Source organism: Cyprinodon variegatus, unplaced genomic scaffold, assembly GCF_000732505.1.
Source record: "Cyprinodon variegatus isolate N-32 unplaced genomic scaffold, C_variegatus-1.0 Scaffold2, whole genome shotgun sequence".
In the NCBI taxonomy this organism is placed as follows: Eukaryota; Metazoa; Chordata; class Actinopteri; order Cyprinodontiformes; family Cyprinodontidae; genus Cyprinodon; species Cyprinodon variegatus.
Window position 1 is genome coordinate 309,952 of NW_015150455.1, and position 19,850 is coordinate 329,801.

A 19,850-nucleotide genomic window follows, 5' to 3' on the forward strand; every position below is an offset into this window, starting at 1 on the left:
GGTTACCGTGGCACGGTAGATCTAAATCAGCGGTCACCAACCTTTTTACAGCTGAGGGCTAATTCAGGGGTACTGAGTCACAGGAAGGGCTACCAATACTGACCTATGAATGGTCAACGTTCACCTAAACTCCATCCATCCTAAACATATCTTTATCATTTCTTTAAATTCATCATTTTCTTTTAGACATTTTCATTTTGAAATCTCTATAAATGCTTAAATGCCATATATGATTAAATGATGAAATGTTCTATAACCCAATTAAAAAAAGAAGAGCAACAGAATACAGTGAAATTTCAAATGTAGCTCACTGTTGAGTTCTTCTATTTTCAGAAGACTCTAAGGGCACCCCTTGTGGTCCTTGAGGGCCCCTTGATGCCCCGGGCACCATGTTGGTGACCCCTGGTGTAGAAATACAACTTTTAACTAATCTGTCTTTATGATATCACTGAATTGGCTATGTAAAGGTGTGTTTTGAAAAGCTTAATTTAATTGATCTTTTTCTTCTTTTTATGAAGAATTTTTCTTAAAAAAAAAAAGCATTAAAAATTCAAAAATTTAACAAATCTGTAAAATCATTTTTTCACAGCACTATGAGTTGGAACTGAGTTTTCCTTGAGTTATCAATTACTTTAATCACTAGTTCTTTATGTTCGGGTAGCAGTTTTGTTTGCATAAGACAATTATCAACTCTGTGTCATAAAGCTTCAACAAAAAAATACATCTCTGAAAAATGGTCAAGTACAGTCGCTGCACTGTATGTTAAAAACTGGCAAAAAAAAAAAACAAAACAAAAAACACGTACCAAAAGCCAGAGATGCTGATACCCAAGAATTGTAATTTTAAAAGATTAAGTTTGGAAGCTTGGAAACAATATTAAAGAAATTAAGATTGGCTGAAGACTTAGGCAGAGCACAGTGTGTTGAAGCCTTCTCTCTCAGTCTCCTTTTCCTTCCAGATTTAAAGAAGACACCATTTGTATTAGTTCCAACTGAGTTACATAATACTGTCTCAATCTGGACAAGGCTTGGCAGCAGTGCATGACTAGTTGGCAGGTTCATGTTTAACTTCCTCTAAATGCTGAGACATAGAGGTTTCAAATGGCAGCATATAGCAGCGCTGGGGATCTCCTTCAGAGTCATTTCAGGTAGCCGAGGCATATCTAGAGCCTAAAACAGCTGACTGTGCTTAGCTTTAAAGTTTCCATGGTACAGTGCATCAATTCACTCACATGTGCAAAACGCACTGAAGACAGGCATAAAAAAAAGAGTCAAATTTATTTTGTCTGGCAAATCTTACTGAAACAGAAAACTGGTGCATTTGTTCCATCAAGTCAGATTAAGGAAAAGACATTCTGAAAGCTTCTTGCAGCTGTAAGCAAAACAAATTACAAGAGTGAAAACTGTGGTCTTTGACTTTTTTCTTACCAAACACAAAAGAAAATGAGCAAGCAGATTGATGCATTTAGGGGTGAGAAAAGTTGGAGTTTTCAATTATGATGCATTGAATAAACAGGCATTTCTTTTTGGGTTTTTTTTTATTACTATTTAACCAGCCATTTGATGTAAAGCTGGATTATTATGAAATGATTCCATTCTCATATGACTATGAGAATGGAATTAATAAGTATCAAGTCCTTTTGTAATGATCTACACATTCTGTGTGATATCTAAGCAATGTAAAAAACAAACAAATCCTTAGTCAAATCCACCAACAATTTTGTAATATTATGTCTGGAGAGGTAGTATTGAAACTAAAAGAAGTAATAAATGAGTAATAAATTTAATGACTTATCTGATGGCTTTGCCAACAGAAACAGCTGACTTAATTTAGAAGAGTATAGACGGACTCCTCAATAGAATAAGTTCACTTTGTTCAATGTGTTATATCTTACCTACTTCAAATTTATAATCCTCGACCAAAGATTTGCAAAACTGCTCTTGGTCTTATCAATGGCTCTTCTAAATGTTACATACTTGATATATGGACATTTTCAGCACAGTGTGTGGACACTTACAAAGCTCTAAGACTACAAATCATAATGAATTGGTGATATGTAATGTAAGGCCTGATTTATATTTCGAAACTAGGTCATCTGCGTAGGTGTTGCAGTGAACAAAAAGACGCCCCCGCCCCCTCCGTAGACACTCTGCTGCACCTCTCCCAAATTGTAACTGACAGCAGACAGTGTCGCAGACAGGAGGCCGGCTTGTTTTGTTTTTATGACCGAAATTGCGGATAACAACTCGTGAAGTTGGACCAGCTAGAAGAGCGAGGGGTGCGAGAACGCTGGGACCCTTTTTTCACCTGGATCCCCGTTATTTTTCGCCGTCATCTCCCTCCGTTGTAGGAAAAACTAGCCCCCACTTTCTCACCGCCTCGGCCATATCTAGACCCACAGCGTATAGTGCAGACCACACTTCAATGCTGGGCATAAATCAAAAATGTCTGCGCAAAGCTCACTGCGACACACTGCTGCAGGAGTATAACACGCCCTTGTGATGGTCCTTCCAGAACAGGGGTGGGCAATTCCAGTTCCCAAGGGCCGGTATCCTTCAACCTTTAGATGTGCCTTTGGTTCAACACACCTGAATCAAGTAATTAGATGATTGAGAGAACCCTGGAGGAACTGACAGCATACTTAGGAGATAATTAAGCCATTCGATTCATGTGTTGGACCAAGGATGGATGTTAAAGCTGCAGGATACCGGCCCCCAGGAACTGGAATTACCCACCTCTCTTCTAGAAGGTGGATCTCATCTCTAACCTTCTATTCTGTAGCCTCTTAAAAAGTTTTCTTCCTGGATTGTTTTGTCTTTAGCTCCATCTTTCAATTAAATGTGAGATGCTTCCTTGTCAACGCTTAAGATTTTTTTTTTTACCACAGCATGAGTCTGCCTCCACCATATTGCACTGTTTTGTTGTTGTTTAAAGGGGGCATATTTTGTGCTGGTCTTCTACCACACGAAGCAGTGGCAGAAGACTTGGCTTTTGATAGGTCTTTCAAGATTGGCTTTCTTTTAGCCACTTTTGAAGAGCAACCAAAAGAGTTGAATGCAAGAGTAACATTTGTCTTGCTGATAGATTCTTTAGCCTGAAGCATGGATTTCTGCTGTTTCTCCAGAGTTAACAGAGGTACCTTGGGTACTACATGACAAATTAAAACTACTGGATTTTACTTTATTATCTCATCCTGTTTATTAACTTTCGCTCCTTTACAAACGCCTTCACAGAACAGCTTAAGTTATATTGACTCCTAAATTCTAAAACCAAGAACTCTGAATTATATTTAGAATTAGGAAATATGAAAAGGTTCCATGGGTATAAATTGTTTCTTTAGGAGTTGCCTATATAAAGGAACAAGTCAGTGAAATATTCCAGAAATGTAGATAAGTTGAACACATAATCTCTTTCTTTTTTAATATTTCTAAATTAAATCTGGCCCTGTCTCTTTAGGCTCCACATACATCATTGCTAATACAGAAAAACATTCATATTAGAGCATGTAGGAAAGCAGTCTCTGATGTCATTAAATGCTAAAGGCTAAAGAAAGAGGAACTGATCCTGATGTTTTTTTGTTGTTTTTTGTTTTTATATTTTAGTAAACACCGAGAATAAAATCTTATCCTATGGCTTTTATTTTATAAACAGAATGTGAAAGCAAAACATTTTGTCCTTTTCTTTATTCATTGATCCTTAAGTGACCACTAAGGAAACCACTACACAGTGTATAAGAAAAGATCTACCGTAAATGAATCACAGCATCGTCTGACAGTTTCACTGAAAGATCAGACTTAGCTTTACACAGCTCTAACCACAACAACCATGTAAACACAACTTGCTGTCCTCAAAGCTTTGGACAACATTACTTACAGTTAACATCAATCAAGATTTTTACTCCTCTTTACAAGAAAGACTTAGCAAAAGCAACAAGGGCCTTTACATTCAGCACAGATGTGAATTAGTGCAGATGCTTAAATACAGATGCTTTGGAAGTGGGGAAATTTCAGAGTTTTTATTAACTTTATAACAGTCTTTGATGCAAATGGGAGGAAATAGATAAGCCCTCTTTGATAGGACTTTTGTTAAATAGAAATAAAAACTTTTTTTTTCTTATTTTGTTTTATTATGCTTTTTTATTTCCATTTTAATTTTTACATAAAAATGGTTGAATTTAAAATGATTTTAAATCTGATTTATGTTTATTTTAAAGACCAACAACAACTGATGCTCTCCAAGCTCATTCATACCAGTGATGCTACATACGTATCTGCCCTCAACTGACCCAATTAACATCCATCTTTGACTGCAACCATCCTACTTTCCATCAGCAAACCAAACATGGGCTCTTCCTTCTACTAACCTTCTTACCCTGCATAACCTGATCCTTAACCAGTAAGATTACCTTCCTTATTATGTGCATGTATTCTGAGATCCATCTAATCCTGCTCTGTTTTTCAGTGATAATATGCTGTTCTATTTTGGATCCGAAATTCCCCTGGCAGCCAGTCTATTTGTGTACAAATAAACCTTTTCAAACTTTTTTACTGGTTTCCTGTCAGTTACCGTTCATATGGATCAAGCATCATAGAAGTTATGGGAAATTAAGAAACTAAAAACAAAGAAAATAATCAATAAAGCAATACTTTTCAAACAACAAGAGCCCAGGAAAAAGAACTGTAAAGAAAGATAAGATGCTTAATAACAAAAGAGGGAAAAGCAAAAAAAGATAAGCCCAAGTCTCTACTTTTAACTCCTTCAACCAGGCATGTCCAAAGTTGGTCCTCGGGGGCTGCTGTCTCGGAGGTTTAAGAGGTTTCCCTGCTTCAGCACACCTGATTTCCATTGATAGTTGATAAATAGGCCTTTGCTGAACAGAACTAATCAGAATCAGCTGTGTCGAAGCAGAGAAACAATTAAAAACACCTATAGGACAGCGGCCCTCAACGACCGACTTTGGACACTCCTGCCTTAAACCGACGGACTGAACAGTACAATCCAATTAGGTTTACATTAACAACAGTGACTGCATTTTGTTACCAACTCCATAGCACATGCTTGAACATGTTTTTAAATTTAGCAGCTACAAATAAATGTCTGGGCTATAAATAAATAAACTATTAAACAGTTTACAGCAGGAGTCTCCAACTGTGGTCCTAAAGATCTACTGTCCTGCATGTTCTAGATGCATCTGTTTCCACACAGCAAAATCGAACAACTGAATTACCTCTTCCACATGCCATCAAGTTTGGCAAAGACCTAGTAACGAGCCATTCATTTGATTCAGCTGTGGGATGCATCTAAAACTTGCAGGACACTAAATCCTGAGTACCAATCCCGTCTGTCAGTGAGCCCCAGTGCAGCGGTGGCAACGATGTAGCTTTCAACCATCAGTGTGTGAGTGAAGGGGTGAATGACTGAATGTAGTGTACTGTAAAGAGATTTGTTTAAGACCCCTGACTTGAAAAAGTGCAATATAAGTACAGGCCATTTACCATTTATCAGGTTTTGAGACCCCTGGTTGGTTTATAGTAAGAAGGTGAATATGAAATGGTTGCACTTAGAGGCAACCTATATTAATTGGTTATCACTGAGATCTTTTTTTGTAAACAGTACCAAAACTGCAGGAAAGAGACAAGAAGCAGCACTGTTTAATTTTGTAGCACTGAATTATGATGGTTAAGAAGATATGAGGATTTTTAATTACATTTTTTTTTATTTCTAAATCTTATATGTACTCTATCAAATCTTTTAATATTTTAAATGCTTAATTTGTAAACATTTCCATACATTTCTCCTCTTACACTACATTCTGTGTAAGAACATATATATCCCACAAGAGCAGCTCTGCCAACATGCCCTTACAAATAAAGTAGGCCTTTAGCTAATATTGAAAACTTCTCTCATTTTCCCTTTCTTCCCCTTCTGTCTATGTTATTCTGTTTTACATTATATTGCACTAGTTGTCCAATCTTCTTCTGCTAAAATTGTTCCCCTCGAGGTGATGGGTGGACAGAAAGAAAAGTTTACATTGGTGCCTGTGCTCCTTTAACTGGACCCTTCAATCATCCCCTCAGTGTTTAGAATGGAGGTGAGAAGACTATTTATGCTTCCCATTGAAGAAAAATACATCGTGGTTTCTCCGGTTTCCTCAAATTTGATGAAAACATGGTTTAACTACTACATGATTGGGCCTTTTTTTTTTCCAGTTGGACCTCAAATTTTGTTCTGCTTGCCATGGCTTCATTACACACATCTGTTTTTTTTTTGTTTTTTTTCATTTTTCAGAAAACAAATTCCCCTGTCGTTGCATTGTTCTGTGTAAATTGGTCAGAAAATGGCTAGTTTTGGGCTGCAAAGTGAGGATTATACGTCTCATTAAATGCTCAATGTTCCGCCTATAGTATCAACCTGAGCATTGATTAGCTCAAAAACTATCTCATGGAATTGTGATTTTTGCCTAAAAGATGTTGAAGGTGAAGATGAGGAACCAGATACCTGAAATAGCAGCTACTATTTACATGGCTCACAACATGGTTTTAAAACACCCATCCCCATTCCACAGTCATACCTTCACTGTGGGTGGTTACAATGCCATGAACCGGAACGTGAGGTGATGGTGCACAAATCATTAACTCATCACCACAAATTGTCACATACAAGCTGCCAATGCCAAATACCTCAAAACTAATGTGTATGAAATTATATTGGGTTGCAGCCAGTTAGAGCTGCACAAGGTGAAACATTGGGAATTGCAAGTGTTTAACAGCAGATCATATAAAGGATGAGGGGTGGAATTAAAAAGAACACTTCTGATCCACAAAATGCCAAGAAATAAAAAGTCAAACTATAAATAGTAATGTGCAGTTTTCAAAGTGAGCAGTTTGTTGTGTTGGAAAGATTCTATTTATAGCATTGAGTAAGTGAATGCTATAAATAGCATTACAAGAAAACTAAAAGAAAAAAACAAAAGAAAAAAACAAACCCTACCACCATTAAAGAATAATTATTTTAGGTTTAACCACTGATTTTATAGAGTGACAAAATTAAACATTGCTGTCAATACTTAAAAAAAAATAACCCCCCAAATTTGTGTCTGCTTTGCTTTTTCCTTAATGTAATTCTTTCAACAGACCATTTGGGTGTGAAATTTCAAAGCTGTAGAAGTGTCCCTGTGTTTTCCAAGTTAATTAGAAATGGGTCAGTTGTTTTGTTTTTTCCAGTTTTGTTTCTCATTTTGGCTGGCAGTTAAGGTGGATTTGTTTCAGGATAATAACCTCCTTACTACATTATTTCCCTCCCTTAGTAAACCCAAAAAGAAAAAAATGCATTTTTTAAGGGGATAATAGAGAAAGTACATTCTCTTTAAAACAGGTTTTTTAGACCCTTGCAGATCCGACACTTTCTTCAATCTCATGTTCCAAATCTTCCAGAGACGCTGGTCAACAGTTAATATGTTTCTTGGTTTATGATCATCAAGAAAATCTTTTTTCTAAGCCAAACAATTTCATAAAATTATGAAGAGCAAAGCCACAAACCTGATCACACTGTATCAGAAGTATTGAAACAATAAGAGATGATTCTGTAAAAGCACCACTGGTGGTGATCTATCCGAAGTAGACATTACAGACCTCAAGGAGTTTACATGCACAGCTTCAGTGCAACAATTGACTGTCACATCATTTCGAACTAATGCTTCAACAAAACATATCAACTCCTGTTTTTCCAGCTGAAGGCAGCTTGAAGACTAAATCAATCACGACATATGAACGTAACAAAAATCCAATAAATCGTCTGTTATAGAAAAACATTAATGGTAAATGATTCAGAGCCAGCCAGCTGTGGCAACACTATTTGATCCAAGGTGAAGAGAAGAAAAAATAAGCCTGTTTCCTACTACAGCACATGAGTGACAGTTAGTGTTGTGACAAAAAAAAAAGAAAACGTGAAGTGTTATGGTTCTTGTATGCATTTCTCATTTTCTGTAGACACAGATGGAAAGAGATCTTCTGTACAAAGGGGGCCACATGAAAGCTAAAGGAGAGAAAAGGAGCAAGCGTGACACATGAGGGAGGAGGCCGGTAGATTCCATGGCACACAGGGATCTGGGTGAAGGCCATGGAGGCCACAGGGTTAAAGATCGGTGATCTAAAAGGAAGTACTGATGCTTTCATTTCCATACAATATGATCTCAAAGTGAAACATGACAAATATTCTAAACTAGTCCCAATCCAATACTGTTATTGAAAATCAATGCAGTATCAGCCAAAAACAAATATCAGCATCTATCAGCCTGCATCTAAAATCTCTGAATAGGTGATGTCTTTTGACATCGCCATTTCCGCCAGGCCAAAGATTCCCTTTAACGACACCCCTTTCGAAGACATAGACAGGTATGGGGCATTGCAGGCTAACAAAAGCAGCCAAACGACCCCCATTTCAAAAGGGTGGACCTGTTCCTTCAATTATTTCTAAACAAAAACAAGCCTTAGTCTGGCTACTGTATAATATACGCTATTTCTGACATTTTGAATTGAAAAAGATCCCTGGATGGGAAGCAAAACATCTTTAAACTTGGAAAGACAGTCCAGCTAATTGTTTTATAACATTTTTCGTAATGACTATGACCTGGAATCTTCACCAGTATTAGGCTGCTTTGAATCTAATAGACTTGCTAATTGAGGTTTATGCTAATACACTCTTCTTTTATAACAAATTATATCTGAAAAAGGTGGCAATGCTTTGGCTCTTGTCTGTCTATAGATACCCAAGGCTCAATGGAGGAAGACTAACTTAAAAATGACTTTACTGTTGTTTGGAGGTTTAGTTGATTAAAATTGTCTGGAATAAGTATCAGCAGGTCAAAGCTTTTACAAAAAACTGAACATCAGAAATCAAGCCATGCAACTATGATCAGCTCATTTCAGCTTTTATCTTATTGCTCGTTTTTTGCTGAAAATTAGAGGCCACCCACCTAAAATAAAAAAATGGTCCCTGATGTTTCTAATGTGCTTTTCACATCCTTTATCCATTACTGACGCGAAAACAAGGAACAAGATGACCAGAGGAAACTCAGACCTTAGCTCTAAAACCTCGCTAATCCCTGAGCAGATAAGTAAACATGTCTTTGCAGTCAACAAATAAATATTGGTTTACGGAAAAACAAACACAGACTCTTTCCAAATCACTCTCCCCGCCAGCAGTCAGATGTTTGGCGTCTGTGGTCACGAATGTTACACACCTGCCTTTTTCAGCAGGATCTGCTGCAGACTCAAAGTAAGGGTGAACCTCAAGGCGGTCTGGTTCACATGAAGCCCTCTTTAAGGTTCTCATGCTGGGCCTCTTTCAAAAAGAAACTATGTGTTTTTGCTTTAAGACAGGTGTTTGTGTAGTTTTCAGAAATAAAGCTGGAAGACAAATACAATTTATTTCTGTTAAACTCTATCAGGCATCCTTTGTTATGCAAAGATATGATTCAGTCTTCTGGTCAGAGCCTCACACTCACCCTTTTTTCTCTCAATCATGTAAACACGACAAGAAAGGGGGGGGAGAGAAAAAAAAATCCTTCACAGATGAAAAAGTAGACAGCTCTCTTCTTTCCTGGATGGGTGAGTAGTAGCACTGAGGGGCCTTCCAACTGGAAACAGATGGCTTCTTAATGTGTGCATGCCTTTGGAGTGTGCACAAGAGAATGTGGGAATGAGTGCTCTTGTATGAATTAATGTTACAGCTGTGTACAAGTTTGCATGAGCCAGCAATCAGTTCTAATCACACAGACAGAAAAAAAGAAACAATACAGGGACAAAATACAAGAAAAACACTCAGCTGAACCTAAATGACACGTTTACCTCAGAAATGTTATCTCACTGCATATGGTTGCAAACTGAGAATATACAAAAGCCAAGCGCGACAAAGTGTGAGACGAGTGATACCATCAAACCCTTAGAAAATCTGGCTTTGCCGAGAAAAAGCAAGATCCAGTCCACCCACTGCTAATTTTTACTTCTTCAGATTTCTCTTCTTTGGCGCATTGTTGTTTGGGTTGGCCTCTAGGGGTGACTCTAAGTCTGTCATCCTATTTTAAGCTTTCTTTGAGGAGAAGTTAGAGAAGAGAGTCTGGGCCACTTGATCTTTCATCATGTCCCATGGGTGCCATGGGACATGAACGTTTTTAATTATTATTCTCCTCTCCTTTCCTCTCAGACAAACAAATGTTTCATTTTCTTGCTTTAACGTGACTTCAGTGTGACTCCAGTTTAAAGGCCAAATAGATCTCTTTGAATCTGCTTTGACAAACACTGATGAACAGTTTAAAACAGTCTAAGATCAAATCAGATGTGTGAAAAATATATTTTTTTGTATTTTAATCACTAGAACACTCAGTCTTTAGAATTTTAATTTATTTATTTTTTACGGATCTGTATCTCATGCAATTTTTTCCCATTGAAAATTTTGAACTCAAAAGCTTGATTTCTATACTTTAAGGGCTTATAGCTTTTCAAACTGTCTTTTTTTTTTTTTTTTTTTACATAGGTCTGGCGTCATATGACTCATTACCAAAATAACCTATCAGGGTATCCAGATATCCTGAAAAACTCTAGATAACGAACATCCATCCATGTATTTTCTTGCGCTTAGTCTTGTTAGGGTGATGTTCGGGCCTGTGCCTGTCTCAGCTGTCTACTGGTAAGAGGCGGGGTACACCCTGGACAGTCTGTCGCAAGGCAACACCGAAAAACGCAAAGATACACAACCATTCATACATACACTCACACCTAAGGACAATTTAGAGAAGCAGATTAATCTAAAAATAATTTTTTCAACAGTGGGAGGAAGTTGGAGTACCAAGAGAGAACCCACACATGCACAGGGAGAACATGCAAACTCAATGCAGAAAGACCTCGGACAAGGATTCAAACCGCCGTGCAGCCCCAAGAAATGTGCAAACAGAAAAAAACTTTAGTATTTATGTGCTGTCTGATTTAGCAATAGCTGGGACAGAACTTAGAAAGTGCAATATGGCACATGAGACTGACAGCATGCTCAAGACTTATGGGGGATTATAGTAGACACATGTTTTACAGGTAAAACTCAGTGACAATTCACCAAGCTGATCAAAAGGTAAAGATCACATGAGGTATGTTTGCTATGTCAGAACCTTGGAAAAGCTAAACAAAAAAGAAGAATAAAAAAAAAAAACTCAAGCCAGTGTAAACACTTTTTTTTCTCTTTTTGCTAAATGATGGATTTTGAATTACAATTTTCATCCTTCTTTTCTAATGCCATACTTCAAAGTGCACCTTAAAAATAATGTAACCATGGCTATAGAAGAGTGACAGACAGGAGAACATTATTGACAGAAAACTATAAAGAGGATTGCCCAACAGAGCAATATCTAATGTTCCTTAAATTGTCTATTTAGCACAGGCTTGTTGTGATGCAAGAAGACAAGACTGGTTTCTAGTATTTGGCTTAAAATAGATCAACATTTCTGAAAAGAACAGACATACAATATTAAGTAGGTGCTTTACCTTGGAGCAACAAGACTGCACCAGTGCGTGTTGTTTAATACACGACTGGAGCATATAACTTGGCAATGGCTGACTCATGACTTCTGACCTTGACTCGTTACTAATTTGCAACAAGCCATGTGGAGGGGAGAACAATTGTGCAGAAGAAGGGCCTCTCGTCAGATGAGATTACAAACTTATTTTTCATATCTAAATCTAAACTTTTTTTTGATTAAGAAGCATGATAGTGACAGCATTCTCCTGTGGGAACCCCTTCCTCCAGCACCAATTTGGAAGCTGGTCAGAGTTGATGGAGTCCAGCTAATACAGGCCAATGCTGGAAGAAAACCTGTTAGAGCTTTCAAAAGACTTGAGACTGGGGCTGAAGTTCACCTTCCAGCAGGTCAATGACCCTAAACATGCAACCAGCTATGTTAGAATCGCTCAGATCACAATATGTTCATGTGTCAAAGTCCAGAAGAACATCTAATATTTGAAGACCATGTTTATAAACTATGCAGAGCTGTTTACTGCTACTTTATTCTAAATAAAAAAATATATATATTTCTGAAGATTGATATGGTTCATTTGTTAGCTTCCAGCAGTTGAGACAGAGATCCATCTGGTCGTTATGTCAAATAATATCTATAATTAAATCTTAAAGAAATTAATAACTGCCTCTTTAATATTTTAATAAAATACAGATTTTCGCTTATATACCAGGTTCTGTAAAGGACATGTGTTTGTGAGAACATACAATGCAGGTAGCACAGCATAAATCCAACAAGCTGATGTGTTAAAATCAGTAGAATATGGAGCCTAGGAGGAAGTTCAACCGAATAAACTGATTACTTGCCTCCATCTGCCTACGAAACAGTCAACTGGCTTCAAACCACGCCACAACGAAAGCCGATCGGCATACAAAGTTAATCTCAAAAGGAATCTGATCCGCAACTCGTCTGCTACCTAGTGCGCAGGTGGTGGTTGCGCTGTTTGACTTCATTCAGATGACCCCATTTCAACCCACCTCCAGCCCCTCCTCCACCATCATAGCTAAGGCTTCATCAGAGTTTCATTCGTCCTGGACTCTTACTGCGTTCCACTTCTCATTTCAACCAGTCTGGCAGAAGACAGCCATGTTGAGCCTGGCTCTGCCAGAGGTTTCTTCCCAATGGGGATTTTTTCCTCTCCACTGTTGCTTCATGCTTGCTCATCATGGACAGGTTCTCTCAACCTGTGTTATCCAAGCTGGACTTCCATCTTCCAGGTCCCTGAGTGAAGCTCTAGTATCAGCTCACGCAATCCAGTGGATCTCACCATAAAGCTCAGCATACCGTCCCAATAACCAGCAGTCTACAGACCGACCAACTTCATCTATCTTCACTCCACAAACAGTTTCAGGCCTGGGGGGAAACAGCCCTATTCTCTGCTCCTGTTTATACATATCTATCAAAATTCAGCGCTATGTTTCCTGCCGACGTCTGAGCACAAAAGACTACCGGTAAGTTAATTGTATCAATAAAGTTCTTCTAATTGTCTTTTCTCTCCGTGTGAGTTTTTCAGATTGAAATGTCAGCTGTAGGTGAAGGCTAACAGTAGCAACCTTATTTTTTCTGAATTGAGTCTAAATCTAAATTATAACAAACCCAAACTTCGCATTTTTTTAAACTGTAGCTCAACACTACCAATCTGACAAGATTATAGCGTGAAATTATACATCTAAAGTGGTGTAAGAGGTCGTAAAAGTTAGGACAAACAGTCCAACAAGAGTTTATCATCTCTATGCTGCCACCCCCTGATAGGATCTTTATGACAGATGGGCCAGATCTCTCTGGAAGATATCATCAGGTTTACAATCAAATCTATTTAGTTCTACTACCTTCAAGGATAAAAAGAATTTATAAACACAAAAAAGAAAGGTTGCACCATCGGGGTATATTGTGATGTCTGGCTAATCGTTATCAGCTTCTTGTATGGGGTTCATAAATTTCATTGCAAAATAAAAGTTCCTCAGGCTTCAGGGATACAGTTTTTAATAAAATTTATGAAAACCCTGCAGTGGGAATTGGTCTGGATGATTGTGATCATGAGAATATGATTAGTTTATCACTTGGTGTTCAAATCCAGACATAATGGGAACCAAACAATAGTCTTCAACAGTAACTGTGTTTCTATTTCCCTTCTCATACTGTTTCAGAGACAACATTAAAGCCAAGATGAGAGCATATTGTATTTACGGACAATACAAAAATAAGCATGGGGCTGCTTTAATCAGGCTCCTCATACCACATCCAATCCACTGACAATAATTACAGCCTGACAATATAAACAGGCTGTGGCCAAGGCTAACACGCAGATCAGGACAAGATGAGTTCATTTCTCCAAACTATCAGCTGCCGGGCTGGCCATGTAAATATAAATAAAGAGCAAACCATAACCAGTTTTGCTTATCTAATAAGGAAACCACATCAGCTAAACTTAATTTTCCTTGTTCTTTATTAAAGAACTCTGGCACTTAGTCACTTTTTAAAACACTGATTTTGGTGAATAAACACAGTAAAGGAATCACTGCAGGGTCTTGTGGTACTGAAGACAGACAGATTTTATATTAGTCATTTTGTAAACAAAAAGGAATTTCGTTAAGAAAAGCTCTCTAGACTAAAGTGCAGCCTGGCATTGAAGACTGGCATTGTGACTAAAACCAGCCTTAAGAACACATTTTCAAAATAATATTTAGTGCCTCAAATGTGCTGGGCTGATTTTTGTTTTTCTACACCAGTGGATCTCAAACTTTTTTCTATGAGTACCACCTCAAATCTCTGTGGCATCTTTAAAGACCACCATAATTAAAATATCTGCCTATTTTGCCCAATGCTGTGTCTTATGTCTTTACCGATATTTTATGTTTGAAGTATATAAATATAATGTATACTGTTCATAGCAGTATTTTGCAACCAAAAATCTAAACTGTACTGTGGAAATGGATCTGGATCAATAGAGGAAAACTGTTCAGGGGTGTAGTGGGTAGCACTGCTACCTTGCAGCAAGAAGGTTCTGGGATCAATTCCCGGCCTGGGGTCTTTCTGCATGGAGTTTGCATGTTCTCCCTGAGCGTGTGTGGGTTCTCTCCGGGTACTCCGGCTTCCCCCCACAGTCCAAAAACATGACTGTTAGGTTAATTGGCTTCTCTAAATTCTCCTTAGGTGTGAGTGGGAATGGTTGTTTGTCCTGTGTTGCCCTGTGATGGACTGGCGACCTGTCCAGGGTGTACCCCGCCTCTTGCCCATAGACAACTGGAGATAGGCACCAGCACCCCTTATGACCCCACTTGGGATAAAGTGTGTCAGATGATGGATGGGTAGAGGAAAACTTCAGTCTAAGATCATATTCTATATCTAACCTGCTTCTCTGTCCTCTGCCAACACACTTGAATTATTGGCCGGAAGAAAATCTAAGTTAGTTAAACTAGTTACAACCTGTCTGCACAGCATGCATCAGTGATTACACATGCAAGGAAGGTCCAAGTACACAGTAGTGTGCCGCAAAGTAGGTCCATCCCACCCAAAAGTGCAAACCATACAGGTCAAGCGTAGGGTGTAGTAAAGAAGAGCCAACTCAGTCCCTAATCGTGCAGCTTCAGGATGGGCTCCATTATTCTGACTCTAAGTGTGATGTAATGAGAGAAATAATCAGAACGCTTTGGTTGTGTCCGCATTGTGTGTATTTTCTGCTCCTTTTTAATCACCTGCTGCATTTGAATTTCTCTCCAGTCAAAAAAGATAATAAGTAAAGTACTGATATCCAACACTCACCAAACACTTTATTATGTACACCATTCTATTATCAGGTTGAATCCCTTTGGCTCTCAGAACTGCCTCAAAGTAATCCTTCATGCAATATGTTTGTTTTGGAAGTATATTGACATGACAGCATTGGAGAGATGCTGCTGATTTGTTTACTGCACATCCATGATTTAAACCCTGGTTCCGCCACATCCCAAAGGTACTGTATTTGACTGAGATCAGGGACTATGGAGGCCATTTGAGTAACATAAATTCAATTGGTATGCAAACAAAGCTGATCAATCCAAGTATTACCATAGATTAAATTCAGAGCACAAATAACTTATTAGTTCTTTCAGACTCTTTCACCATGAGAATGATAGCTCTCCTCATTTGACTCCTCCACCTTGTTATGCAAGACAACACAAGAGCTATTTCATCCTAAAGCAGTTGGGTATTGCTGAAGGCATAGATAATGACTATCAGCAGCAAAGCACATTAAAGAACATGTATATCAAAAGCCTTTTAGGTATAAAAAAGGGGCATCCTTTCTTTTTTTATATATACAAATAACTATGGCAGAAAGGTAAACTACAGTTTTAAATAAACCATTAGCTGCTTGGGTGAGAGATTTCTTTCTATCCTTCTACCTCTCTGTAATCCCTGCAGAGACATATGCATGAGAGTGCTAATGACTATGATTAAGGAAACACGGATTAGGCCCTGCTGTGGTTGGTGCATGCTATAGTGCATGTGCATACATACAACCAGACAAACAGAAAGCAGAGCCTGTTTGTGTAAATCTAGAGAAACCCCGAAAACCCCAAAAATATACACTAACAGATGTACCACTTAATTAAAGCGTGAAGTCCATACAAAGGCTTTTCTACAAAATAGCGCTAAATGACACCAATTGGAGTAAACACAGCTAAAACCAAATCATTACTCATGTTCAATGATGGAGCTTCTGGGATAAACATCTTAACAACGTGGGTGTGCTCATGCAGTGCAAAGACCTCAGTGAGATCACATTTAAAATTACATTAAAGGGATTGCAGTTTCAGGAGGTATTTACGAGCCTTAACTTCACAATTACTTTTGCACAGTTTTATATCAGAAAACAAAGGAAAAAAAGGGAAAAATTACATATATAGGGTGCTTTTTCTAAGTACAATTTTCAACTTAAAGTACACTATGTTATTTTACATGGAAAGACTAATATGTTATCTCCTTTGTGGAACAGGAGAATTGCTGAATAATGTGCTCAGTGGGCCAAAAGGTCAAATTTCTAGTCTGATAAAATTAGGCTCAAATGTCTGGGACAGTAACAGTGGCCGCCTCAGATAGACGAAATAAATCAGCTAGCCACACAAGAGAGTCACTAAGGGGTACCAGAGAGAGGGGCAACAGGTGGCTGTCAACTTAGAGAGAAAGAGGGCCATCATCCACTTAGAGAAGGGCGGTGATTCTGTCTATCACTCCCCAGGCTCCACTAAGCTCAGCCACAGATCAGCAGGGGGACAGAAGCCGCCACACTAGAGGCAGTTTCAGACAAATATTTACGACTGCAGCAAGTTTTAACTCATGACCTGTTATGAAATCAATCAGACTCTTGTAAAAGGATTATCAATTACATCTTGGAAAAGCTTTTAATGTAAATAAGCGTCAAAGTATCAGTTACACAGATTGTACTTAAACCCTGAAGATAAAAGAATCCACAAACAGAAGCAAACCTGATCTCTCCTTTAATTAGTGTGAATACCACTAATTCTTTGATCAGATGCCTTATATTAACAAATGATACTTCATGTGTTGCATCTTCCACTCAAATCAAAACTCTGACTCGGATCATGTTGACCTAATTTAAATAAAAGCTGTCTATGTGGATTTTAGCTAAATTTAAAACCTGACAGTCAGCACCTTAATAACTTTAGCAGATCTGGGGTTATTTTTGCACTTGAAGCCTGCAGGAGGGGTGTGTGTGAGTGTCTTAAAGACTTATTCTCCTCTTTCCTCTGCTACTGCTTCAGACATTATGTATCAGTAATAAACTCTGCTAGTTAATCACTTTTTAAAGGGTACTTTAGTCATTAAAGACAACAAAATAATATTAAACAAGCTAACAAAACAAATAGCACCCACTTATCAGCGGTGTATTTCCAGAAAGGGGCGGAACAGGCAAGTCCATGTAGTTAAATTGAAATCTGAAAGCCAACATCTGAATCAGATTGGGGGCACATGTGTCTGAGCACATGCAATTGCGCGTGCGTGCTTGCATGTGTTTCCACTCAGTTCTTTGTGCTGGTTCCCTCACATTACTCAAAGAACACAGAGACTCTCTCTGGCCCACGCTATTTCTCTGTTTTTTAGTGTTGTTGAAGTGTTGTTAATTGTCACTCAAATTAAAGCTCCTGACCTGGATCTGCCATAGTGTAAGTTCAAAAAGGATGTAAAGGAAGCAATCTGCTTCAATAGAGGTAATTAAAGCTAATATTATGTTTGATATGTGGCAAATTGATCTGCAGAAAATAAAATATGTAATATGTATAATTTATGTCAGGGTAAATTACTTACCAATGCAGGCATGAACTCTGACAGAAAGCTTTGATCGAAGAATAATGCTGTGCTTCTTGCCCCGTCTGTAAAAAGATAAAAAGGAAAGTGCATGAGAAATTGCATTTCTGATACCTAACTAGAGATGCAACAAAACATGCAGTGGTGAAGAAAATTGGACTATTTTCTGCTGGACTAATCGTTTATCAGCTGTTTGTTAATGAAACGGCTGACATTATTCTAATGTAAAACTCTCCAAAATAGAGAATTTTTTTGCTTTTGCTGCTCTGTTAAACACTACCAGGTCATGCTGACAAGAACACTTTTCAGTATAGATACCCTTACTGAGGGAAGAACATTTTAAGTTGGCTATTTTATCATTCTTGAGGTATTTAAAAATAAAGTCAGTGAAAGTCTTCAGATATGGCAACTTACAAGAGGAAAGTTTATTTTCTATGACATGTCTCAGATTAAAAGTAGTGGTATGCATAGAATGCATACCACTACTTCTATGAGAGCAATGTTTTAGAAATCAAAGCTGAAAAAAACACAGATCTCTAAGATGCAAGAGACAGCCTAAAATTTGAACACAATTTCAAACTGAAAAACTCACACGGAAAGAAAAAGAAAACGAATCTTGTTGAGAAAATTATTTGAAATATTTGGTGCTCAGGTCTCGGCAGGAAACATTAGCACTGAATTTTACTTTAATATGCTTAAGCAGGTGTATGGGAAGAGGGATGTTTCCCTCCAGACCTGAAACTGGTGGTGGAGTGGGAATAGATGAAGTACGTTCAGTCCATAAACTGCTGGTTGGTGAGACGGTACGCTTAAACTGAATTGGTGAGATCCAGTAGACTGTGTGAGTTGATACTAGTGCTTCACTCGGGACCCGGAAGATAGATGTCCAGCTTGGATAAATACAGATTTAAATGTACCTGTTAATGATGTGCAAGCATGAAGAGACAGTGGAGAGGAAAAACTCCCCTTTCGGAAGAAACCTCTGGCAGAACCAGGCTTACATTTTTACAAAAACACCTGATGTACATAATGAATAGGAACATAAGGAATACTAAAATAAAACTGCTAAAATGCTTTTTTCAGGTCTACTTATACTTTAGTACAAGTGCTGAAGTTCTTATAGGAGGATAAAAGGGAGACCTCAGAAACTCACGGCCTTATCTAAAGACATATATAAATTTATAAGTACGGTAGCAGGAAAAACATTAAAACAATTCAGTCAGTAACAATATGATCATTTTATTTCTTTAATTCAAACAAATGAGTCAAAATATGATACTGTAACAAGACATAATAATTTAGTTTAGGGCTGAAACAATTAATCTGATTAATCGTGATTAATCAATTATTGAAATAATCATCAACTAATTTAGTAATCGATTAATCAATAACTTGAGTACAGAGACAACATGCCTTTAGCTGACAGAGCAACCCACTTAGAGCAGCTATTACACCAAAATTGTAAAAAAAAAAATATATAAACATTTTGCATTTAAGATAAAAAAAAATGTATTTATCTGTCAGTATGCTCTATCCGAAAAAGTGGTACACTTTTAGTTTCACCCGGTTTAATTTTGTAAAAAAAATCTTCTTTAAGGAACCTTTGGTTATCTGATTATTAATTGATTAAACTAAAAAAATTATCAACAGATTAAATAATTGTTAGTTGCAGCACTAATTTAGTTTAAGTTTGGGGACCAGAAAAAAAATTTGGGTTGAAATAAATACAGAGACCGGACAGATGGTTTAATTTGATGCTCAAAGTGGCTTATTTGTTAGGAAGAGGTTAGATAGTTTTTCAACATTAGTATTTGGATAACAACAAACCAAAGCGGGAAAGTACTTCTTCAAAACACACCAAAAATGGGAGCAACTTGGAGGTCATCTCCACCCCCTGTGTTAGTGGAGATTTGCCAAGACCGTATCACCATCATGTCAGCTACTTACAATAGTTGAATGACAGTTTTAAAAAAGACAGCTACAA

General features: G+C 37.7%; 1 protein-coding gene across 1 annotated transcript in view; it reads right to left on the reverse strand.

The window, feature by feature from the left end:
* Positions 1-16,965: 16,965 nt before the first annotated feature.
* LOC107080989 (FH1/FH2 domain-containing protein 3-like) overlaps positions 16,966-19,850 on the reverse strand; it is a 20,891-nt gene continuing 18,006 nt past the window's right edge. Inside the window, exons 3-4 of the mRNA XM_015369232.1 lie at positions 17,867-17,931; positions 16,966-16,991 (exon numbers count right to left, since the gene is read on the reverse strand). Coding sequence (XP_015224718.1) covers positions 16,966-16,991; positions 17,867-17,931 — 91 coding nt within the window. The remainder of the gene's footprint in view (positions 16,992-17,866; positions 17,932-19,850) is intronic.